A 23,808-nucleotide genomic window follows, 5' to 3' on the forward strand; every position below is an offset into this window, starting at 1 on the left:
ACATTCCACAATCAAAAGAAAAAATGAAAAAACTTTTTTTTTTTATATTTCACATTTATTTATAATAGTAAGTTCTTGTTTAAAATCCACATTCCCCCTTTTTTTTTTTTTTTTACTCTCTGGAGACTATAAGAACGTGGTTTTTCGGTGCCTAATTAAATGTGACACAATGCAATTACAGACTCAGACTTACGAAAAGAAAAACCTGGCTCGCTTTCCAGCTAACAGGCACCGTAATTGCTTTCTATACCTTTTCAAACGACTTTCCATAATCGATGCCGTCGTGAGCTTGTACTCATAACTCACATATGCTTCCGCTTCTGGCTGAAACAAAGCGGTGAAGTGAAGTGGAGGATAAAGATGAGCAGCAATCAAAGCTCGAGGTCAAGGTGAAAAGAAGCCAGAATTATACCTCATCTCGCAGGAGAAATCACAAATCAGGTACAATTGCCATGAAAAAATATCTGATGTAGAGAATACTAGTTCTGTCTATATCAATTATTATGACCAGAAACCTTAATTAAACGTCATAACCAGATACAGTATTAGATACTAAATACTATTACACGATACCAGATTCTATTACAAGTTAACAAATTACATTACTAAATGCCAAATACCTTTACAGTGTCAAGATTCACCTTTTTTTTTTTTTTTTTTTTTGGTCAGTTATTTTCCGCTATACAGTACACGGAGGAATTAAGCAGGTAGGGACACACCTGGGAGTAATTACTAATCATCTCCCAGTCATTAGGCCTGCGGCCGCACAAGGCAAGCCACCAAAATCATTCCTTTGCACTCGCTGTTTGCTGGGCTGCATTTGGTTTTGCTCCCTTTATGGATTCTGCTCTTAATTGGATGTTTTTGAGCTTTTGTTTTTTTTCTCCTTTATGTTCTGGTGTTTTCCTGGTCATGCCCCTTTGCTTTGCTCCTTCCTCTTTTGGTTGCTGTTATTTTGGACTCTGTTGCTGTTCTCCCTACTTATTTATTAGTAGTACTTTTCATGTTTGTACCTTCGTTTCAGGATCACTTTTTCTCTTTTTTTAAACTTTAGTTGCAACTTCTTCTACGATGTCTGCTTTGAGGTCAAACAAGTAAGAAAAACCATTGCAAACAGATAACAGTATTTATGACCAGATGCCAAAAAAATACCATTACCAAATCAGAATCAGAGTTATCTTTACTGGCTTAATATTTTTAAGTAAACACTTGGAATTTGTCTCATTTAGGACATAAATATATAGGTACAGAGAGTCATTGAAAAGTAAACAACATGGACAATAACTTTTGAAAAACTTGATAACTCCTCTTAATCTCATATTTTCTGTTTTTTTCCCCCCTCTCTTTTGAACCAACGTGTGGTGATATCGTCAAATTTACCAGCAGGCCCTTGCAACTAAAACAGCATGAGTGAGCATTTAAGATGGAGACAGGAAGCATATTAACAGCAAGTGATAATCAACACATCCATTAGGCCCTGACGCATGCAATGCAAGCATGCTGGGTAATGGCCAATGTGCAGAAATTAATATCGCACAAACTCAACAGAATTGCCCATTGTAGCGCGTTCTATCCATTGTTTGGTAACTGTTTGTGATTATGTTCATTATTGTTATGGCGTCATTTTTTTGGGGCTGCAACAGGCTGCTGTCTGCACCCTCCCTGATACACAGCAGCAATTGCCTAATAGGCTTACCAGATACTGAGCACCATTATAAGATAAATATCATTACCAGAACCATATTATCATTTCCATATAGCAAACAGATGCCATTATCAGATACCAAACACTATTACCAGACACCAAATAACTTAGCCAAATACCATTACCAGAAATCATATATTAGAAGATACCATTACCAAATACCTATTACCAATACAAGATACCAAATACCATTACCATACAGTGAATAATAACTATATATATATATATATATATGTTCATGATCTGAAAAAACAAGAGATGAAATTATGATCCCAAATTAAAACCTGTGATAGAACAGTCACATGTTTTGCAGAGGATAAAGAATAAATGCCCATGAGTACTGCCATATTGCCGGCCAGCCTATATGTTCAAATACCCATTGCTAAAAGGGTTATTATAACGCGGCAACATCTATGCTAATTGTAAGCCAGTGTATGGCTTACTGTATTTTGGTGTTAGCATTAAGCTAGTGGACACGGAGGCAAAGTTTTGTGGTCATTTTAAATACACATCTAATTCTCTTTGTTTTATGTATTTGAATGTTTTGGAAAAATTGTTCACTATTGCTGCCAACATCTAGCACTTGTGTATTACATATTTTTCCCCATAAGTCAAAACAAAAATACTAATAAATAAATAATAATTAAAAAATAGGCGAAGTGACAGCTCAGATCTTGAAAAACTCGTTCATCAGTTCACTTGTACTGTAAGTCAAGTTCCCACTGGACTATTACAAGATACTAGGGGTGTGAATTGCCTAGTACCTGACGATTCGATTCATATCACGATTCATAGGTCACGATTCGATTCAATACCGATTAATCTGGATACGAATTTACAAGTTGATTGTTGTGATTTTTTTTTTTTTACTCAAATATAGAAATTACTAATCAGTAAACTTGCACACTGTAAGATTTGTATGAAAATGTATTATTTATCTGAAACTTCAGCCTTAAAACTGTGAGCCACTGTATTTAACAGACAATTTCATGTATGAACACCATTGAAATAAAATATTAAGGCTTAATGTTCCATTAACTCTTTCATTCCCAACCATTTTCACAGAAGCAACCCCTTTTGCTCCTGTCTGTTTCAATTTTTCATCATTATTCACAAACCTGTTGAAAACACTGGCAAAAAGAGCTTGTTGCAAATGTCCCTGGCGGATCTCTTATATTCTTCTGCCACCTGCTGGCCATTTGTTGCAATAACTACCATTGCTTTAAACAACCTCTTCATGTCAGAAGCTCCATCTTTATGCTTTAGCATTAAAAAACAAACAAAAAAAAAAACAGAAAAAAAACAGAAAAAAAACGTATAAATTGGGAGTGAAGAACAAAGTATTGAAAAACGTATTTATACGTCGTTGGGTTTGAATGAGTTAATATAACATTTTTTCATGGTTAAGGTGTGAACTCTAACCATAAGTAAGACATTTTGTTGAATATTTTTCCATCAAAAATGGATATTTAAAAATCGATTCGGCCACCTATTGAATCGATTCGAGAATTGGGTGCTGTAATATCGCGATATATTGCCGAATCTATTTTTTTTTAACACCCCTACAAGATACCAATGGCCATTACTAGTTACCAAAAACCATATCCAGGTAGGCTACTAATAACCATTAGCAAATTCCAGGAGAACCAAGTCGAAGCGTTGCTAAATTTAGACATTCCTATATCTTGGATGTCCATACTGAGCCCACATTCACACACACACTTGATGAAGACATGCAAATGTAATTCTACTTTTGAGAGGAGCGAACGGAGAGGGAGTGATGAACCATGAGAACGTAGAGAAAGGAAAATGAGAACGCCAAGAGTGGAGAAAAGAACAGAAGAGAGTTGAATGTAATAGAGCTGCTGTGAGACTTCCTCCTCTCGGATGGATGGATGGAGATATAAAAAAAAAAAAAAAGGGAGGGGGGCACAGAGGGAGCGGGTGAGGACAGTGGCACTGCCTCCACTTCAGCAAAACACCACTACTCTGTTGGGATAATGGATTTGAGAAAGTTGGGGACAGAAGAAGAAGAAAAAGAAATGAAGAAAGCAAGAGGCAGTGATGATAATGCTGGCTTCTCAGCAGTGCAGCACAGCGGAGGCAGAGGTAATGATGGAGGGGATGCGAATGCGTTTCACACACTGAGACGCCGAGATGGAGAACCGTTACGCTACAACAAGTGAGAGGAAACAGAATCAGCACAACTCTTCATTCTGAAACACAAATACCAGAGCCATATACTTTTGGGGAATTTACGAAAGTCCCTTTCCACTGAAAGCCACCTAAAGGACTGGAGTGGAACAGCAATCAAATTAGACATGTAACTTGTACATGTGATGTTTTCTTACGTAAAGCCAAGTCAAACATCAATGTTTATGGTTTTGCCTCCCACAGGTCAGGATGCAAACTTGAGGGTGCGCTGCGGCTGAGTGAGACAAAGAGAATGCCTGGGAAATATTTATGCCAGACGCTTATTCGACGCGACGCACGAGTTTTGTTTGTGACTCTTCCACTTTAGCTCAAGATGAACAGTTCGGGTCGGGACAACGGCAAGGAGGAAGTGAGCGATCGCACACAAAGGGAGACAGCGAGGTATCCGAACACGAGGCAAGATTAAAAGAACATGCTACCGTGTCCGCTTCCGCATTCCTTCGCAACTTGTTTCTTTTTATTCTTTCTGTCTGGGGCTAATCCAGTTTATGTAACGGAGTCTCCCATCTGTATAATAACTCCTTCTGACAAATGAGTCCAGATTTTGGATTAACACAAGAACAAAAACAGAAAATTTGTAACATGAAGACCATAGACTTTCTGTTAACTCTTTTACTGCCACACGTTAGGAAAAAAACAAACAAACAAAAAAAGATTGCGTCACATATCATTGTAATTCCATACACCAACAGCCCATTGAAAAAAGACACAATGTTGCCATCTGCTGGCCATAGTTAGGTGGTGTTTTTGATTCCACAACCCATTGACCAGGCAGTGCTGCACTTAGACGTTGCTCCGTCCATTTAAGAAAAGAAAAGAAAAAAAAACATAGATGACGTCATTTCACGTTTATGGCAGCATACATCGTGATTTTACTAATCTTTATTAAACGTTTTTGGCAGTCAAAGAGTTAAGACTTTACTTTTTTTTTTAATCTTTATTAATTGTATATCTTAAGATGCATAACAAAAACTCGGCTTAGTAAGATACTGTTCAATTGTTCATTCTTTGTAATGTCAAGTTTTTGATGATTGTATTACTTTTAACGCATGTACTATGTAACACATCTACCATCCAGGTCAGCCTCTGGCTGGTCAATGATAACACAATTTGGCTACATATTTTTTTTTTTATAATACAGTAATAATACAGTATGGCATATTCATTAACTAATTTGTCATCACATGAACATTAATATCAACAGCTAAATTCTTGTCCAAAAAAGTGCTTATCCAATTATTCAAACTTGAATCTGAGACGTTGCATTGAAAATCTAAACTAAAGAATTTTTGACTAGATCAGAAACTTCACTATGAGTCAGACAAAATGACTTTTAAGTGATGTTTGTCTCTCTGCAGTGGAACCTTTAAAGTTCTCATTCTCAAGACCAGACAAATCGGAATGCAAGAGAAATTATCGGAGATTATAGACGACAATAGACAATGACAATAGAAATATAATGTTCACATACGACCTTACCTAGATCCCGTAAAGGATTGTGTTCAAACTTCAAGTCGCCACTGTGGTTAAATGAATACAGCACGGAAGTAATCACTTCCGTTTCCTGTCACATCTGCATGAGGTGCCGCAGCCTTCTTCCCTCAAACGCCTTTTGGGCGATCTTGTTTTTTTTTTTTTTTTGCATTCTGGAGTCCTTGCGTGCCACCCCCTCCCTCTCATCACTCCCCTCCTCCCAAGCTCTCGCTCTAGTCACTGCCTCTGGTGGCTCATTTCAAAATCCAAACGCTGGTGTGCAAGACTGCAAATGAGCACATTTCCCCTTCCCTGCAGGGTCTTGCTCTGTCCAGCCTGTGCACAGTGGCCAGTCGATACTCTGCTAATGTTATCTGTTTGCCTCCTATCGTGGGACCCGGTGGTCCTGGCCTTGACTCTCATTCCTCTCATTCTCATGCCTTCATGCCCCTGCAGGCTCGGCGAAATACTGCAATGATCTTTGCCACTCTGGGCATAGACAAGTGTGACCCAGATGAACATCTGAATTCATTTCTTCAGCAAATACTGTTTTTCATAACATCCATGAATCCTTTGTGTAAGGAAGCCAAAGTGCCCAAAGAAAACTGACAACGAGCATAGGGAGTAGGTCTGCACAATATATCGAAAAAATATCGATATCGCGATATTGGCCCTTGCAATATGCATATCGCAAAGGCATGCAGTAAGTTTTATATGGAATTTTATGCTTTTTATATGAATTTAACCAGTGTGATGCTAACTAAAATGTGCATCGCCATTCAATAGTTGAAAATTATCAAGACATAATTACAATTAATTAACTAAGATTACATTAAGGTAGCTTATTTTGCCACATAAAAAATGTTTTTCTTTCATTAGGTAATAAAAATGTAATTTCTTTAGATACATGTTAAATATCGCAATAAAATCGATACTGCTATGTTCAGCAAGTATATCGCACATCGCATGTTTTTCCAATATCGTGCAGCCCTAATAGGGAGACATTTTTCTCTCAGGAGGGCTGGAGACAAGAGTCGAGCCGAGGAACCCTGAGCTTTGAGGTAGATGTGCCACCCATGAGTCACCATGCTGCCATCATCCTCCATCAAACATTCAACCGTCAAACGTTTGTTACCTGATAGTAACCCCAATGAAAAAGCATCACAATAAGTCACGGTAAGCTGAGAAAAGTCACGCACCCTCCAACATGCGAGTTAGTTCAAGAGAGAGGACTACGGAATCCAAATAAAAAAAAAAAGGGACACATGCGGATGATAAAGTGTGTGGATGAAAGAACAAGATGGGAAACACAAGAGTGGGAAACTTCAATGGAAAATATGAAAAGAAAAAGTGTGTCATCTCTTAGCATGCACCTTGTTCTCACGCTCAGTCAGCGCAAAAAAAGCCCAAAGCAAAACATGGGGGTGTTTGACTTCACTCTAATCATCCGCACAGCCACCCCACTTCCCTTTCCCCAACATGTTCCCAAAGGGTTACATTCCAGTTTGATGCACACATGTTATTAGAAAGGTGTTATTTGGTACCTGCCGTGTAAATCACGGACAGTTGGGCGGAGTGGTTGAGAATGTGGTCCATGTACAAAGGACCCCGGGTTCTATTCTGCAGTCTAGCATAGTAGCACCCACTTTTTAACTCATTCACTGCCATTGTTTAAACATGGTAAAAATCAATGAAACAATTATAAATTGTTGATATAATGTACAGCAGGGGTTTCCAAACTTTTTCCTCTGAGGGCCACATACAGAAAAATAGAAAGCTGCAAGGGCCAATTTGATTTCTTTTTTTTTAGTTATTTATTAACACATTAATTTGCCAAACCAGCAAAAAATGCATCATTTGACGTCTTTTTCCGTCAATGGCAGTGAATGAGTTAAAGGGCCTTAGAGTCCCGCACAAGATGTTTACTAGTAGGTTAAATATAGTGCTTTTCCTCGTGACGGTTGTGGGAAAACCTTTCCCAGTTGACTTTGAGCCAGTGGAGAGGCACATCATTGATTGTTCACCAACCAGTGGATTAAATGCAATGATAAAATTGAATGATGCTGAATGTAAAAGTACCCTTCAATACAAAGATGGGAACGCATTAAACAGACGATGAACCACAATTTACGCTCCAAAAGCAGATCAATAATATAGGACTGTTTTGGCACGAACACAACATCTCACATCACCAGAAGAACACCATGTGTGGTTGGGAGCACCATGAACAAGATTTGCTTTTCTTCAGCTGGAACTTATGAACAGTTCCACTGAACATCTGGGGGTGATGTGAAGAGGGCTGTGCAATCGGAGAGATTTGGAGTGTTTTTGCAATGTAGAGTGGGCAAATATTGACACATCAGATTTTGCCACACATATAGACTCCTACCCAAAAAAAAATGACAGCTGTAATAAAAGCCAGAGTAATTAGTTTGAATGTTTGCATAGGTCATTGTACATACTTGAAAATAAAAATAGAAATAAAAAATATATAAAAATAATAATAATAATAATAATAATGATAATTGAGCTTTACAGGTTATAGGTCACATTTATGGAAATCATTCGTTTTTGTCTATTTTATTTTATTTTTTTAAATAGAAAAACCTGGCATTTGAACAGGGGTGTGTAGACTTTTTATATCCACTGTAGATCAATAGATAAATAGCCAATATTACGATTTGTACTAAATAATTATTTTAATTAGAATGTCAACAATAGAAAATGTAATTTTTTTCTAGGGCCTTTTGTATATGTATTATTTTTTATTTTTTTTAAGAGTGGGTTATGCTATCACTGAGCGATTTTGATGACCAGAACGTTAGCTTACTGAGCTACCACACGGTGTAACTGCGTAGTAATATATGAACTGTACAATTAATTTAGAAAAAAATAGAATAGATTAATTTAACAATACAGCATATTGCATTTGCCAACCATATACATGAACAGTATATTACTTAAGGTTAAAGGTTGTTGTCAATTTAACGAACTTCATCAATACATTGAATGATCTTTTCAAACCCTTGGATGAATTAAAAAATAAAATAAAATACGAGCAACAAATCTTTAGAGACTTCAGACACCCTCAGATTCTATTATATTCTGAATATAGACAATATAAATTTTGAACTACCTACAGGAAAGGCTTGTGCTTTACTTCCAAAGTAAACGGCATTTTGTTGTCTCTGCTTTCCAGCCAGGTGACTATTTACAGCGGGCTCAACTTCGCCCTGCAGCGGGATGAGTGTTCATGCTTGGCTAAATTCTAAGTGAGATATTTCTGGCCCACCAAATCAGTGACGAATCACCTGTGACCAAAGTGCCGCTCCTCTCTCTCAACGCACGCACACGTGAAAAACACACAACTGCATTTCCGTGCGCAGCAGCTCAACGACAAGCTGCTCAAAATGAGAACCTTCCTCACTTGTTTTCCTCGCTAATGACGCCATGACTAAAATGTTAATTAACCCTAAAAAGAGAAATGATTGCCAAAAATCAAACAGCAATTAGCGTGGATCATCATTAGCGCCATTAGCTGCTACAGTAAGATGGAGGATTATTGAGCGAAGGGCGGCATGCATCAGTGTCTCATTCAGCAGGTTTTTTTTGTAGGGAGAAACAAAACTTGGAAAGAAAATATGGCAAAAGTACATATTAAATAGTAGAAAGACATTAAATGCGTCAGTCGCTACGAGACATGCGACAGAATAGCGGATGTTTCTGGGTGGAGGTTTCCTTGCAGCGGACGAAAGCTACCATCAGTGGCATATGCAAATTTCGCTGTGCGAACCTCTGATCCTGATTGGTGGACTGTTTCCGCGGACGTGTTAAGAGTTTGAGTCATGTGTCTCATCTACATATGCAAATTCGGTTGTGCGAACTCCCGCTCCTGATTGGTGGATTGGCTTCACGCACGTTCCTGGTTGGTCTGGAGCATCACTTTTGAGTGTTTACAAACGGAAATGAAAAACATTCGGACTGTATTGGTACATTATCAGTACACAAATAGATGATTTCTAATTCTTTATTGTTATAAAACTTCTTGACTTTGCACATAGCCTCTTCTGGGTTAGCATGAGATAGTAAACGCGAGAATCGAACCCAATCATGCCAAATCTTATTTCCACCTCCCTCTTCCATTCTCAAGGTCACGACACGCCATTCCAAATCCTTCTCCTTGATATCTGCACCTGAGCACCTAACCGGTGGATTGCGGGGAATCTTAGGAGAGATAACTCGGAGGTCATTACCTTGCAAGCCAATCCTGGTGGGACAAATATTTCTTTCCTTGTGTTTTGCTATTATTGAGTGCAGAAGGTCAGTTGCAAATCCCCTTTTGCATTGGGAAAGTTTGGATACTCCCAATGATGACAACAAACGAACTCAGAGTATGAGTATCGTGAGTTTGATCACCTGCTTGCATTGTATGTACACTAGATGACTACCGTATTTTCCGCACTTTAAGGCGCACCTAAAAGCCTTCAATTTTTTCAAAAGCTGCCCATGTGCCTTATAATCCAGTGCGCCTTATATACGGATCAATATCGAGCCGGAACAGGTCTCGCTGTCAAGACGCTCTCGGTGACCCTGCACGATCGGTGACGCGCATGCGCAGAAGATCCCGCCATCTTGGATCGCTAGCTAATACTAAAACAGCTGTTTATTCATTTTGGGAGTGAATGGAGGTGTCAGAAAGTTGGTTTGTAATCTATTAAGAAAGTTTGACTGACCTATCTGACTGTTTTGTTGACATTCCCTTTAGCGCAGCACCATCTAATGGATGCATAACGTAACCCCAGTCTCTACTGTAGCGCCTTATATATGAAAAAAAGTTTTAAAATATGTCATTCATTGAAGGTGTGACTTATAATGTGGTGCGCCTTATAGTGCGGTGCGCCTTATATATGGAAAAAGTTTGAAAATATATCTTCCGTTGAAGGTGCACCATATAATGAGGTGCGCCTTATAGTGCGGAAAATACGGTACTTCTATTTAGTTCACAATACAAACTACAGTGTATATAGTGAGGATGCAAACGTTTTCTGTTGTAAAATAGAAGAAGACTCAAACAAGCTAAAACGGTCAGTATACCGTGTGCTAAGCGGTTAAAGTAAAATAGTTGAGAGTCTGCAGTGACTTTAATCAAATATCTTCATATCCCCAGTTACTGCCATTTTTTGGACACTGAAATGTGGAATAACAAGAGATGCATCTTGTACGTACCTTGCTGCACGAAGGATCCGTACACGAGCCACATGGAGTTGTAGAGCGTTGTGGAAGACACGGGGCCCATTGGCAGTCGAGGTGGGTTGAGCCAGTTGAGCAAGTAAACCAGGATGCCAACCAGCAGCACGGTGCCCGCGATGCACGCCCACAGCGACAGGTCGAATGGCGCCAGGCAGGCGAACATGTCCACCGTGCGCTCGGCCTTGCGCAGCAGCACGCCCACCGAGTAGTCCATGTAGCGCGTGGTGAAGTCCACGACGCTCTCGCGCTCCGGCGTAATCGTCAGGGCGGAGAGTCCCACGTCGGCTCGCTGGGGGATGGAGGAGAAGGTCAGGAGGAATCGTTCTTTGAATTTTTGGGTTGTTTGGGTGCAGTGTGACGCCGTGCTGTCTCTCATAGGTAAGTCTTGTGCTATGACAGATATCTGTCTGGGTGGATCTATAAATATGAATGAATTATATTGTCCTCGTTTTGTGAGGGGTCTTTCACATTTTTTTCGGTTTCAAATTAGAAAAACAAGAGGACAGAATGACTGTAATACACTTCAATTAAGACGTATGGTTCGGTACATTTACGTTTGCGGGACTTTTTTTTTTTGGTGCAAGGGCCTAAACCAGGGGTGTCCAAATTTTTTCATTTGAGGGCCACGTACAGAAAATCAGAAGGACGCAAGGGCCACATGTTATGAAGAGAAATTGTGTTTAGTCCTAAAAATTGTACAAATAATTTATTTGTGCTTTTGCATATTTAGAAAAATCCTAAAGTACATAAACCAATTTATTTGTAATATGGCAGTAGGTTTATTATATGTAGTTTTGGAATTTTTCATTTTAGTTTTTATTTTGTTTTGAGTTTTTTTTTTTAAATTTAGTTAGTTTTAATTATTTTTCAGGGTGATTCTGTTCGTTTTTTATTAGTTTTAGTTCTTAAATAAATGCTTAGTTTTAGTTTAGTTAGTTTCAGTATTAGTTTTTTTTTGTTTTTTGTTTTTGTTTTTTTAATGTATATTACTCGTGCGCATCATTTAAAAAACACCATGGGCGCGACGTCATTATTCCGGTTTATATCAAAATAAATCTACTAAAAGTCACATTTAAAATCATCCCCAAAGGCTCATGCATTCAATTAAATTGCTTAAGACTAAAACGAAGGACATGTTTGCCATAATTATAGTTAGTTTTAGTTAGTTTTGTAAACATAAAATGTAGTTTCAGTTACTTTTTGTTTTTTAAAAAAATATATCATTTTTATTTTATTTTGGTAACAATATTTTTTTTTGAATTTTAGTTTTAGTTTTTTCATTAGTTTTAGTGAACTAAAATAACCTTTAATGGCACCTGGTTTTCGATACCCTCCCTTCTTACTTAGACCATCTCCAAACATTTTTGTTTTTATTTTATTTGAACTAAGTCAAATGCAATTTTTACCATATGTTGCGGGCCACTGAAAAATAGACAGTGGGCCGCAAATGGCCCCCGGGCCGTAGTTTGGACACCCCTGGCCTAAACTGTCAATTTCGCACCATCACATTTTCAGTACTGTATAAATCAACAAACTCAAGGCGCCGGGGCCAGATCCAGCCATCCGCATCACTTTTTGAAGACTGATACAAAATAGTTCTGCACGGCATAGTAAGACGATGCATGTATTCTCCTTTGTTTAGAGAGCAAGACAACAAGTGACTTCTTCATTTTTGCCTGTAAGCGGGACAATTTGCACTTGAAAATCCTATGAGTCAGTGAGTGCAATTAAAATGAGCTTTAACCAAAAAATGAAAAAGCTAATTAAAATGTTTCCAGTCCCTCGAGTTTTGCTAGCAGCTGTAGACATCTGCTAGGGCCCCGTAGGATTTAGAGTGTATTTACTGCGATATTTCAATATAATGTTCTGCCTCCCCAATGTGAACCTAACGGTAGATGAAACTGACCACCCTCTAGTGGCTGATTGCAGAAAAAATATATAATTAATGCACACATACATTTCCTCCATGTCCATGATCTATCATCAATCTAACATCAATACCAATGCTAACGGAGTGGAGGCTTGGCTCAGTGGTAGAGTTGTTGTGTCCCAATCCAGAGGTTGTAGGTTCGATCCCAGGCTCTCAACTGTCTAAGAGTTCTTTAGCTAGATACTGAACGTCCACTTGTCCTTGATGCTGCGCCATCAGTAGGTAAATGTGAAGTCAATGTTATTGCTTTGAGGGCCTGAACAGGTGGAAAAGTACAAAATGTAATTAAAAAGACCATTTACCATAATCTTTTGATAATTTCATTGTTGTTATAAACTCTAGATTCACTTGACATGTATTCATGTTGGATTAGTTGGAAAACAGTTGAAATTGCTTGCATGATGTATTGTAATAGTGGTTGTGTTTATAGCACGTTTTAAGTGAGAAAAATCTCATTTTAAATGAGAAAAATCTCATTTTACATGAGAATAATCTCGTTTTACATGAGAAAAATCTCATGACACATAAGCAAGTGGGCGAGGAAACTATTTCTTTATTTATTTATTTATTTATTTATTTATGCATTTAATTAATTAATTAATTAATTAATTAATTAATTAATTAATTAATTAATATCTGATCACTGCGATTGGCTGGCAACCAGTCCAGGATGTCTCCCGCCTACTGCCCAGAGCCAGCTGAGATAGGCGCCAGCACCCCCCGCGACCCTTGTTAGGAATAAGCGGTCAAGAAGATGGATGGATGGAATATCTGATCATGATGATCCACTCTGAATTTACCGGTACTTCATATTAAATTTGAGCATGTTCAACACAAAGCTATTACTTTATTGTATAAATAGCTGATATAAAGTACAGGTTTCATTGTACTTTTTTTTCCCATCCACTGTTAGAATATTTAATTGTACTACCTGCCACAAAGCTGCTGGCATAGTAGACATATAAAGATGCAATAGAGATGAATTAGTCTGTATAATCATTGGCAGGCATAATTGTGTGTGGAAAAACATATTTGCATGTTCAGTGGATCTAAAGCCAGAGGACAACAATATGTATTGTGCTCAAAGCATGATTTGGGGAACTGCTGAACTGTACACAGAAAAAAAAAATGCTATCAAGTAAGAAGAAAAAAAAGAGTAGGTGTTTAGAGTAGAGGCGAAAATATGTTGTGACAGGTTCTCTAACTTCTGTGACTATAAGGTGATAGAACACCAATTCCATCTAAACATTTTGCGTGCAAGCATGATTACAATTCCACCAATCACCATTAAAGGATATATTTAATGCATTTTCTGGCAACTAATAACATATTTGGGGGTGGATGAGATCCGCCCGGAGTTCCTCAAGACTCTGGATGTTGTGGGGCTGTCGTGGTTGACACGCCTCTACAACATCGCGTGGACATCGGGGACAGTGCCTCTGGATTGGCAGACCGGGGTGGTGGTCCCCCTTTTTAAGAAGGGGGACCGGAGGGTGTGTTCCAACTACAGAGGGATCACACTCCTCAGCCTCCCTGGTAAGGTCTATTCAGGGGTGCTGGAGAGGAGGGTCCGTCAGGAAGTCGAATCTCGGATTCAGGAGGAGCAGTGTGGTTTTCGTCCTGGCCGTGGAACAGTGGACCAGCTCTACACCCTCGGCAGGGTCCTCGAGGGTGCGTGGGAGTTCGCTCAACCAGTCCACATGTGTTTTGTGGATTTGGAGAAGGCGTTCGACCGTGTCCCTCGGGGAGTCCTGTGGGGGTGCTTCGGGAGTACGGGGTACCGGGCCCCCTGATACGGGCTGTTCGGTCCCTGTACGACCGTTGCCAGAGTCTGGTCCGCATTGCCGGCAGTAAGTCGGGTTCTTTTCCAGTGAGGGTTGGACTCCGCCAAGGTTGCCCTTTGTCACCGATTCTGTTCATAATTTTTATGGACAGAATTTCTAGGCGCAGCCGAGGCGTTGAGGGGTTCCGGTTTGGTGGCCTAAGTATTGCATCTCTGCTTTTTGCAGATGATGTGGTGCTGCTGGCTTCATCAGGCCGGGATCTCCAACTCTCACTGGAGCGGTTCGCAGCCGAGTGTGAAGCGGTTGGGATGAAGATCAGCACCTCCAAATCCGAGACCATGGTCCTCAGTCGGAAAAGGGTGGCGTGTCATCTCCGGGTCGGGGATGAGATCCTGCCCCAAGTGGAGGAGTTCAAGTATCTTGGGGTCTTGTTCACGAGTGAGGGTAGGATGGAGCGGGAGATCGACAGGCGGATCGGTGCAGAGTCTGCAGTGATGCGGACTCTGTATCGGTCCATCGTGGTGAAGAAAGAGCTGAGCCAAAAGGCGAAGCTCTCGATTTACCGGTCGATCTACGTTCCAACCCTCATCTATGGTCACGAGCTGTGGGTCGTGACCGAAAGAACGAGATCCCGGATACAAGCGGCCGAAATGGGTTTCCTCCGCAGTGTCCGGGCTCTCCCTTAGAGATAGGGTGAGAAGCTCGGTCATCCGGGAGGGACTCAGAGTCGAGCCGCTGCTCCTCCGCGTTGAGAGGAGCCAGCTGAGGTGGCTCGGGCATCTGGTTCGGATGCCTCCTGGACGCCTCCCTGGGGAGGTGTTCCGGGCATGTCCCACCAGCGGGAGGCCCCGGGGTCGACCCAGGACACGCTGGAGAGACTATGTCTCTCGGCTGGCCTGGGAACGCCTTGGGATCCCGCCGGCGGAGCTGGTTGAAGTGGCTGGGGAGAGGGAGGTCTGGGTTTCCCTCCTAAAGCTGCTGCCCCCGCGACCCGACCTCGGATAAGCGGTAGTAAATGGATGGATGGATGGATAATAACATATTTTTCAATTGATGGGTGCAGGCAGACACTCCAGACTACAAGCAATTAAAATTATTTTCACAATAAAATATGTCCCCTTCAAGTAAACAACAATGCAAGCTGTGCTGAACATATTTGAGGTGTAGTGTAAGAGTTTAATTTATAGATATGCACAGCATGGCAGAGTTGTTGCATCCGACACCACTGTCGATTTGCCCTGTTAATGAACGTGTCAAAGATCAAGTAGATAATAAGCGAGCGTTAATGCCTAATGAGAGTGTTTAACATGGCTGACTCAGCAGCATTTTGCAGCAGCCAAGCGCGCATGCTAATAATTCTCATAGTAACGTGAGGATTGGTTTGAAAAAATGAACTCAGTATATTAATGTTGTTGAACTCACGTCTCATGGGAATGTTACTCTTTGAAGGATTTATACGACTTTAGAATCAAATTTTTGGTTGCAATGAGTCTAGGTTTGTAAGACTTTCCAGGTGCCAATCACTGTTAATATAATAATGTTGTGTATTTAAAATATACTTACAAGCTTAGAACACTTCGTAAAACAAACAATTGCAAGGTCTAAAAGTGGCTACTGTTCTTCTGTTGTTGGTTCCAGCAGTCAGAGAAGCTATAAAGTACTATTGTAATCCTTGTTTTCTTCCTACATTACGTAACAATCCCTTTGTGTTATTCATCCTGTTATATAGTGCACTCCACCAAGTGTGCTGGAGGAGTTCAATCTGAGTCGTCAATATAAGAGAGTTAAAGTGAGACGGCAAGGTAGCTTTGTTTAAATATTTAGTTTGGACGCGGTATGATTTCCTTGCTGGGACGCTAGAAGGCGACCAAAAGATTGTGTGCAAAACCCCCCTTTCCTCCCTCCCTCTCCCCAAGGGAGGCCGAAGCCATACTTAGCATAAGTGACGGCAATGGCACGTGACGTTTTGCATGCTTACCCTTGTGAATTGCTTGGAAGTGTTTTGCCTAAATAGGAAATGCATCTTTTTGTGTTGCTTGTCTACAATTTCCTTTTCATTCACCCGGTCACGTCGCTTTGAATTGGCACTTTAAAAATAGTTTCTTATCTGCGTGCATGCAGAAAATATCTGTGTCACCTTAAAAACGAGTTCGCCCATGAGTCCGTTCCATTGGCCGTCGGACTGCAAGCTGCCGTACTTGTGGTCCGGTGCGATGTAGATCTCGTACTTGAAACCCAAATAGTTGGAGAGAGCATCCAGGACATCGATGGAGAAGCCCTGATACTTCTTCGGTTTGCCGAGAACGTTCTCGGACACCATCACAAACGGCTCCTCCTAGAAAGACAACAAACAATCACAGGGTGAGTTGATCAAACATCGAATCAATAGTGCAGCCATTTGAAGGCTTATACCCCACAATTACTCAGGGGCCCATTTGAAAAAATAGAGGTTTGTGATAAACACACATCGAGAGCTGTAGTCAAGGCCACCAAAATCAAGATCAAAACAATGAAGAGTCATATCAAGTCAAGTTCAAAACACTGAATACTTAAGACAAAATCAAGACCAAGCTTATGACTCAGACTCAGTCAGCGCAAATGAAGACCAAAACCTTGACGTGTTAGAAACAAGTCAAGACCAAAATAATGGACTCCAGAAACTTTCAATTCCAAACCAAATCTTGGGGCCACAGTAACCGGTTAAATCATTTATTTTACTAATTAAATTAAAATGTGTTAAAATCACTTAATACATAAACATTGACATCATTAAAACTCCCAGCCATTTTCACAGAAGCAATCCCGTTCGCTCCCGGCTGTTTTACTAAATTTTGACTGATTTCACAAGGCCCACAGAATATTGTGTTCAATTGCTATAAAAGCATGGAACCTATCAAAAGAAAGATTAAAGTCTCTCCTTTCATCAGGAAAAAAATGTATGCTTCTATCTGTTACAGTCTTGCAGCAATTAGCATTAGAAGAGAGCTAAGTTTCATCAGTTTTCACAAATCTACTTAAAATTGTAAGTAAGCTTTTTTTCTAGATGGCCCTGGTTGATCTCCTTTGCTCTGCTGCTACCTGCTGGCCGTTTGTGTAATAACTACCATTTCTGCAACCGTTCTTTGCAGTTGAGAGGCTGCATCAAAGCCTTCTGTATGCTTGAGCATAAACCCCCCCCCCCCAAAAAAAAAAAAAAAACCCGTATAAATACGTCTTTGGGACACTTAAAAAAAACAAAAACGTATTTACACGTTATTGGGAGCAAATGAGTTAAGGATGAGATGGAAAATATTTTCACAATTCTAATTTAATCATTGCAAATATAAATTAAACATATTTTGAATTGTCTTAAAGGGTAACAAAACAGATCTTTCATACGTGCAAGTAAATAATTTTAAATTCATGTGAACAGTAAATTTCAAGAAAACAGGAAGATACAAAAAATGGCTATATTAAATTAAATTAGATATTAAACTAATTGATTCATAGTTTTTTTAAATCAATATCAGGTTCGAAAAGGAAAATCAATTTGACATTGATTATTCGATTTTGAAACCCAGCCCTACCAAATACAGAACAGTCATGAAAAGGCAAGCCAAAGAATGAGAACATTTTTGTCATTTTGTCCACTATGCTGCTTTATATTTAGAATTAAACCCTTCGCAATTGTGAGGAAAGGTTTTTATAGCCACCTCCATTTCATTCAATAGTCCCTCCTTATCTTGACGTTTGAAAGAGGAAACGTCAATGCATGAATACAGCAGATTTGTAAATGTTCCAAACGTCTAATCACTCAACAAGGGCTGCTTTTTTTTTTTTTTCCCCCTCAGTGTACTGTATTTTCAAATGTGCTTGGGACAGGCGCAGCCCCCCCATTGCTCATCAATATGTGTGCGACATCTAAAGGGCAGCTGCCTGTTGACATTAAAGACATCCAGCAAACATTTGACATTTTAGGCAATTAAAAAAAAGCCACAGTCTGGGGGTGAAAACACAACCTCTTTTAAAGCATCAGAGTAATACTAAAAAAAAAAAAAAAAATACAGTACAAGCAAGACACTTTATTCTGCACTTGCATTTTATGGGAGGAATTTTCACTTAAACTCTTAAGCCCGCTCACGCAAACCTTCCTATTGATGAGTGAAATGTTTTAGGCCAATACGTCTGCTAGATTTATGGAAGGCCTGTGTACTATTGAGTCGATTCTAGCTGCTCGTTGTTCATGCGCGCGCACACACCAACTCTCTCACACACACACAAAAACCCATACGATGCGATTAACTTGGTGGTTTCTAATCCTTGCAGCCGTTCAATAAGCTATTAGGCAGTGAGTGGACACACATGCCAAGACCCTTTTGCGCTGAACACATCCATCAGTCCAGGCAGAAACACCCACTAAAACACACACGGACACAAAACGGTGATAATGTTGGCTTTCCTGATTTCATCCATATGCATGTTCTTGAAAGCATTAAAATCAAACAAAAGTATTCCAGTGGTTAAGTTTCGAGTTCTACCCCACCGAAAAGAGCAACAATGAAAATAATCACAAGTAAAATCCCACCAAAAGTTGTAAGGTTATGAAAATAATGACAAAGTGACCAGAATGAAACAAAACTGCAACACAAAAATTGTGACAGAGGAAAAAAAGAAAGTTACTAGAAAAATCTGTGATGTTAAATGAATAAAAACTTGATAGAAAAAAAGTGTAATGATACTGTCGAGACTGTTATGTTCCGAGGTTGGATCCCAAAACCGCAGACACACAAATAAGATTTTAACTCTTTATTCGCATAACATCGAGAGGCGTAGAACAAACTTGACTAGACGAGAAACAATGAGAATGCATCGAGAATCACGAGACGCCACGCCCCCTTGGGCTGTGGAGATGCACGGAGGAACAGAGGTAATAATCCAACAAACACACACTTCTCAGGCTTATATAGACAGCAAATCGATCAGATTGGTTGTGGCTAGATATGCGGGTAACAGGACTGACATGGAATTATCTGATTGGCTGTTGACCAAGTAAAGAGATTAAAGATTCTTGACATCACATAGCTCCTGACATCACATAGCGTTTTTCCAATTGAAACCAGATGATGGTTACATCAGTTCAAAACAGACACTTGACCTCACCGTCATGACCCAAACATAACCCTGGAATGACCCAGTCATGACACTTAGTATGATGACAATGTAGTAATGCTAGAATTACAAGGGGAAAGTCATAATTTTACATGACTATCATCATAAAGCTATGCAGGTACAGTTTTATTACGACAAGAAAAAAAACAATACGTAAGTTGCAAAGTACGAGAAAAAAGTTGTAATGTTTTGAATACATTAATATACTTTAAAGTAACAGACTAAAAATAATAAATTTAGAAAATGAAGTTGAAGAGTTACGAGAAAAAAGTGATAAAGTTAAAAAGAAAATAAATAGGAATTAAGTTATAACATAAGATTTAAATGGAAATATTACGTGAGTATCCTCCAGTTGTTATGAGAATAGTCATGACATGGAGAATGAAGTCATAAAATGAAAAATAACAAGTTGGTCCGGAAAATTTATTTTTTAGTGTGTTTTTTTTTATTTAAAGTTTTGTTTATTATCTACTCGGGGGTTACGTTCCAGAAGTCATAGTATTTATTTATGGCACTTAAACATTAGAACAATAAGGTGTTTAAATACACTTTTAAAATGATACAAACATGTTTAAATTTGCATAATTTAAGATACTTCAAGATAAACACTTGACATACACTTGCTAGAATATAATAGCAAAAAATAAATAAAAATAAAAAAATCCTCAGAATTGTTATTCTTTTAGCATCTATTCAACCATCAATTTTTTTTCACATTACGTCTTCATTTTTGGATGCATACATGGGGAGAGCATGCGATCATCACACAGTGTGGCTGGAGCTCATATTCAAACTGAGAGCCTTATAACTGAGACATGCTTGCTAACCACAAGACCTCTGTGCTCTTAATGCCTTTGGTTTTATAAATACCCAAGGACATGTACAGCTTGACGTACGACTTGCGCAACTTGTAACAAGCCAAACAAAACACATGAGAGCACTTGATGACTCCCCCCAAAGTGTAAATGTCAGAGCTGACTTTTTAGTTCAGCTCATTATCCTGTGAAAAGTATGTTTGAGGTGAGAAGTTTGCGGCTGAATACAGTTTGTTGCAACAAGAACAGAAAAAAAACCAAACAGGCACCTCGATCTCTTCAAACAAAATGTCAAGTTAAAAAAAAAAAAGCTTAATCAATAATGTCAGATTTTAAGTTGTGAAAAGTTTTCAGGGGCGAAGGCTCATTTAATCATCCTAAAAAAGTTGGGCTGGATGGCCTCACTTTGTGCTGCCGGCCTCAATCAATACCAAGTCGATGCTTTCCACGCTAAACATCTCCAAGCCTCGAAATTGCACTGCGAGTCGGTTCCTTTTTTTTTGAGGCTTCAATGCCCCGTCTTCTCTCGTCTGTTATTCGGCGCTCTCATCCTTCCCCCCCCCTGCCACTCACCAGCTGCAAGATACCAGCAGTTGGTGCTTTTCCACGCCGCCACATCGCCGTCTTTCCCTAAACATATGCCAGAGATACCGCGTTTCCTCTCCGCCCGTCTAGCCAAGCATCACATCCATCAAGGCGACAATTCTCCTTATTTGTCGAGCGTGAAAAATGTTATCGCATCCGTCTGCATGCGGCAAGCGGGCAAGGAAGCGACCCCCCCCCTCCTTCCACACCAAACCTTCCATTCCACCTCCTGTCGTCTTCTAGCTCATAGCAGCCACATGCCGTCCGATTGCTGTTTTGAACATGAGAAAACGCAAATGTCCATGACATGTGCCAAAGTCCGTTTAAAAATGGCAAGTGGCTGTGTGCAGGCCAGGAAATTGTTCGTTAGGAAATGAATAGGGGGTTCAGGCGATTAAAATTTTTAATCGTCATCCATCCATCCATCCATCCATCCATCCAGAGGGGGTGCTGGAGCCTATCCCAGCTGTCCTCGGGCAGTAGGCGGGGTACACCCTGAATTGATTGACAGCCAATTGCAGTGCATTGGCCACGGGGAGAACATGCAAACTCCACCCAGGAAGGTCGAAGCTTGGACTCGATCTTGCGTCCTCAGTACTGGGAGGCGGACGTGCTAACCAGTCAGCCACCGTGCTATCCCTCGTAATTAATCACGACTTAAATAGTTAACTCATGATTAATCACAAATTTTATATTTGTTCTAAATGTACAATAAATTGTATTTTTATAATTTAGTTTTCAACTCTTGTTAACATTAAAGTGGGGAAAAAATGTTAAACTAATAGAAGTATGCATCTTTTTAGTCATTGATACAGTAATTTCATAATAATTCATGACATTGAATTAAAATTAAAAAGATGTACTGTAAAAAAACGAGCGTGATATTGATTTGTGTTGGTAATTTTTCTGCCACTAGATGGCATCATTGCATTTGTAAGACGATGGCGACAGCTCAGTGCATTTTTATTTTCATATTAAGAGCTATCTAATCTTTAACGAAGTAACGCGAAATTCTTTTTTTTTTTTTTTTAATTTGTAAAACAACTCATTCTCCAAAAATATATGCATTATTATTAAATGTATGACTGCTTGCAATATGTATTTGATATGTGAATTCAAGTGTGAATGTTTGTTTGTCAATGTGTCCTGCAATTGGTGGCTGGCAAACGGTCCTGCGTGACTCAACTGGGATCGGTTCCTCAGCTCACCCGTGACCCAAATGAGGACACATTTTAACAAGTAGACCTTCTCCAGCACATCAAACAAAAATGTAGACTATATAGATGGACCTCAATGGTATGAAACACATTTTGGGTCAAGTTTCCTCAGAATGGCAAGGTGTCATTATCTGACACCGGAATGTTCTCTCCGAGTGGCTTTGAAAAGTATAAAAGATATCACATTTTCAAGGAAGGGCAGACAACACGGAAATATAATCCCTTTGGCCAAGGCTGTCACTTCAACGCAGCCGTAAACGACAAAAAATAGCGAGCGAGGTGAGTCACCGAGGGAATTTATGGGCTGTCTGTACCATTCAGGCTCCTGTCAAGATGAAACGTTTTAATGTGGACCGATGAGCTTAAAAGCCTCTGATTCTATTGTGGCGAATTATCAATTTTAGAACCATTTGTGAGGGGGCCGCTTCCGTTAATGAGCGCCAACACATGATTGCGGCTGTAACATCGTCCGCCAGGTATCCACCATTTAATAATCAATATGGTCCTCTCAATAATCAATGGAACTGCTTTTTTTTTTTTTGCTCTAATAGTGGTACGATTTCAGCCCGCAATTAAATGGTCGATAACTAATTCAACGTGCACGGAATGAGTACATGCGTCTATGGCGTACCCTTGAGAGCGACGTGCAAAATAAGGAAATGGGAGCACCTAATGGCTCAAGGCAGCATGAAACAGTCTGTTCCATAGGTCCCTTTAGAGACATTTTCATCCTACATAAAATTTTGTGCGGTGAAGTAAAAAAAACAAAAAACAAAAAAAAAAAACATGAATGTTCTGGACTTCAGTTTCGACGTTTTCTGACCAAGACTCCAGCTGCTGTCACACTTATTCTAAACATTCAGCAACCTTGTGATAAAAACTTACATTTCCTTGGATCGCGTAAAAAACTAACCACATGCTGCTTCACCATGTCTCAAGCCAAAGACACAATTATTTGATCAAACGTAAGCAGCCTGTTCTGGTAAAATTCCATTACATTTAATGACTGGTTAATTGACTTTTCTGCCCATCCTTAGTCCAGCACATAAAGAGCGTGACAACATTAATGAGAGACTTGTGGGTCTTTTCTGGATCATGAGAGTCTAACTGGGGGAAAGAACAGGAAAAAAAAAAAAAGCGGAAAGCAGAAGAAAGGGATTGGCACAAAGATGTTGAGCATCAACGCTTTCTTCTCGCTCGGCATCTCTCACTTCAAAGATGGGCTATGAAGAATTTACAACGGTGAATCTTTAAAAGCGAACGCGGGGATGTTCTCAAATGGCGACGGTGGCTGCTCCAGGGGACACAGGCTAAGAATTGGAGTTACTACCGCAAGCTTGACTGACTTATTTGTGTTTTCCCGTCACACAACTCTGCAGCACTTCCTACAGGGAGACATACAGTATTATTCTAGTTTCCATAATTTAAAGCAGTTCCTAGGTGTCTAAATGAAATGCCTCGCGCTTATTTCAAAACATCAAAATAGTCCAAACGCTGTTCAGAGCAGCCGGTTTGGGGTGGGGGTAGGCACCCCCCCCTCTACTGCAACACAAGTTTGGTTTTGCATCACTATGACATCTACTGAGCAGATTGTTACTGAGTGCTTAATTATGTACTTTGTGCTTCTTCTTTTTTATATGCTGGCAGCCAAAATTAAAGTAAAGTTCTTATGGGTTTTTCTGGCTGC

At 39.8% G+C, this 23,808-nt stretch overlaps 1 protein-coding gene across 8 annotated transcripts in view; it reads right to left on the reverse strand.

Moving 5' to 3' along the window:
* grid2 (glutamate receptor, ionotropic, delta 2) overlaps positions 1-23,808 on the reverse strand; it is a 475,459-nt gene that overhangs the window by 88,032 nt on the left and 363,619 nt on the right. For all 8 annotated transcript variants that reach the window (XR_013283658.1, XR_013283660.1, XR_013283659.1 and 5 more), the window contains 2 exons: positions 16,494-16,691; positions 10,619-10,931 (listed from right to left, as the gene is read on the reverse strand). Coding sequence is in view for 5 of the 8 variants with exons in the window: in XM_077522426.1 (XP_077378552.1) it covers positions 10,619-10,931; positions 16,494-16,691 (511 nt within the window). In the remaining 3 variants the exon portion in view is untranslated. The remainder of the gene's footprint in view (positions 1-10,618; positions 10,932-16,493; positions 16,692-23,808) is intronic.

Source organism: Festucalex cinctus, chromosome 5 (assembly GCF_051991245.1).
Source record: "Festucalex cinctus isolate MCC-2025b chromosome 5, RoL_Fcin_1.0, whole genome shotgun sequence".
Taxonomy (NCBI): domain Eukaryota; kingdom Metazoa; phylum Chordata; class Actinopteri; order Syngnathiformes; family Syngnathidae; genus Festucalex; species Festucalex cinctus.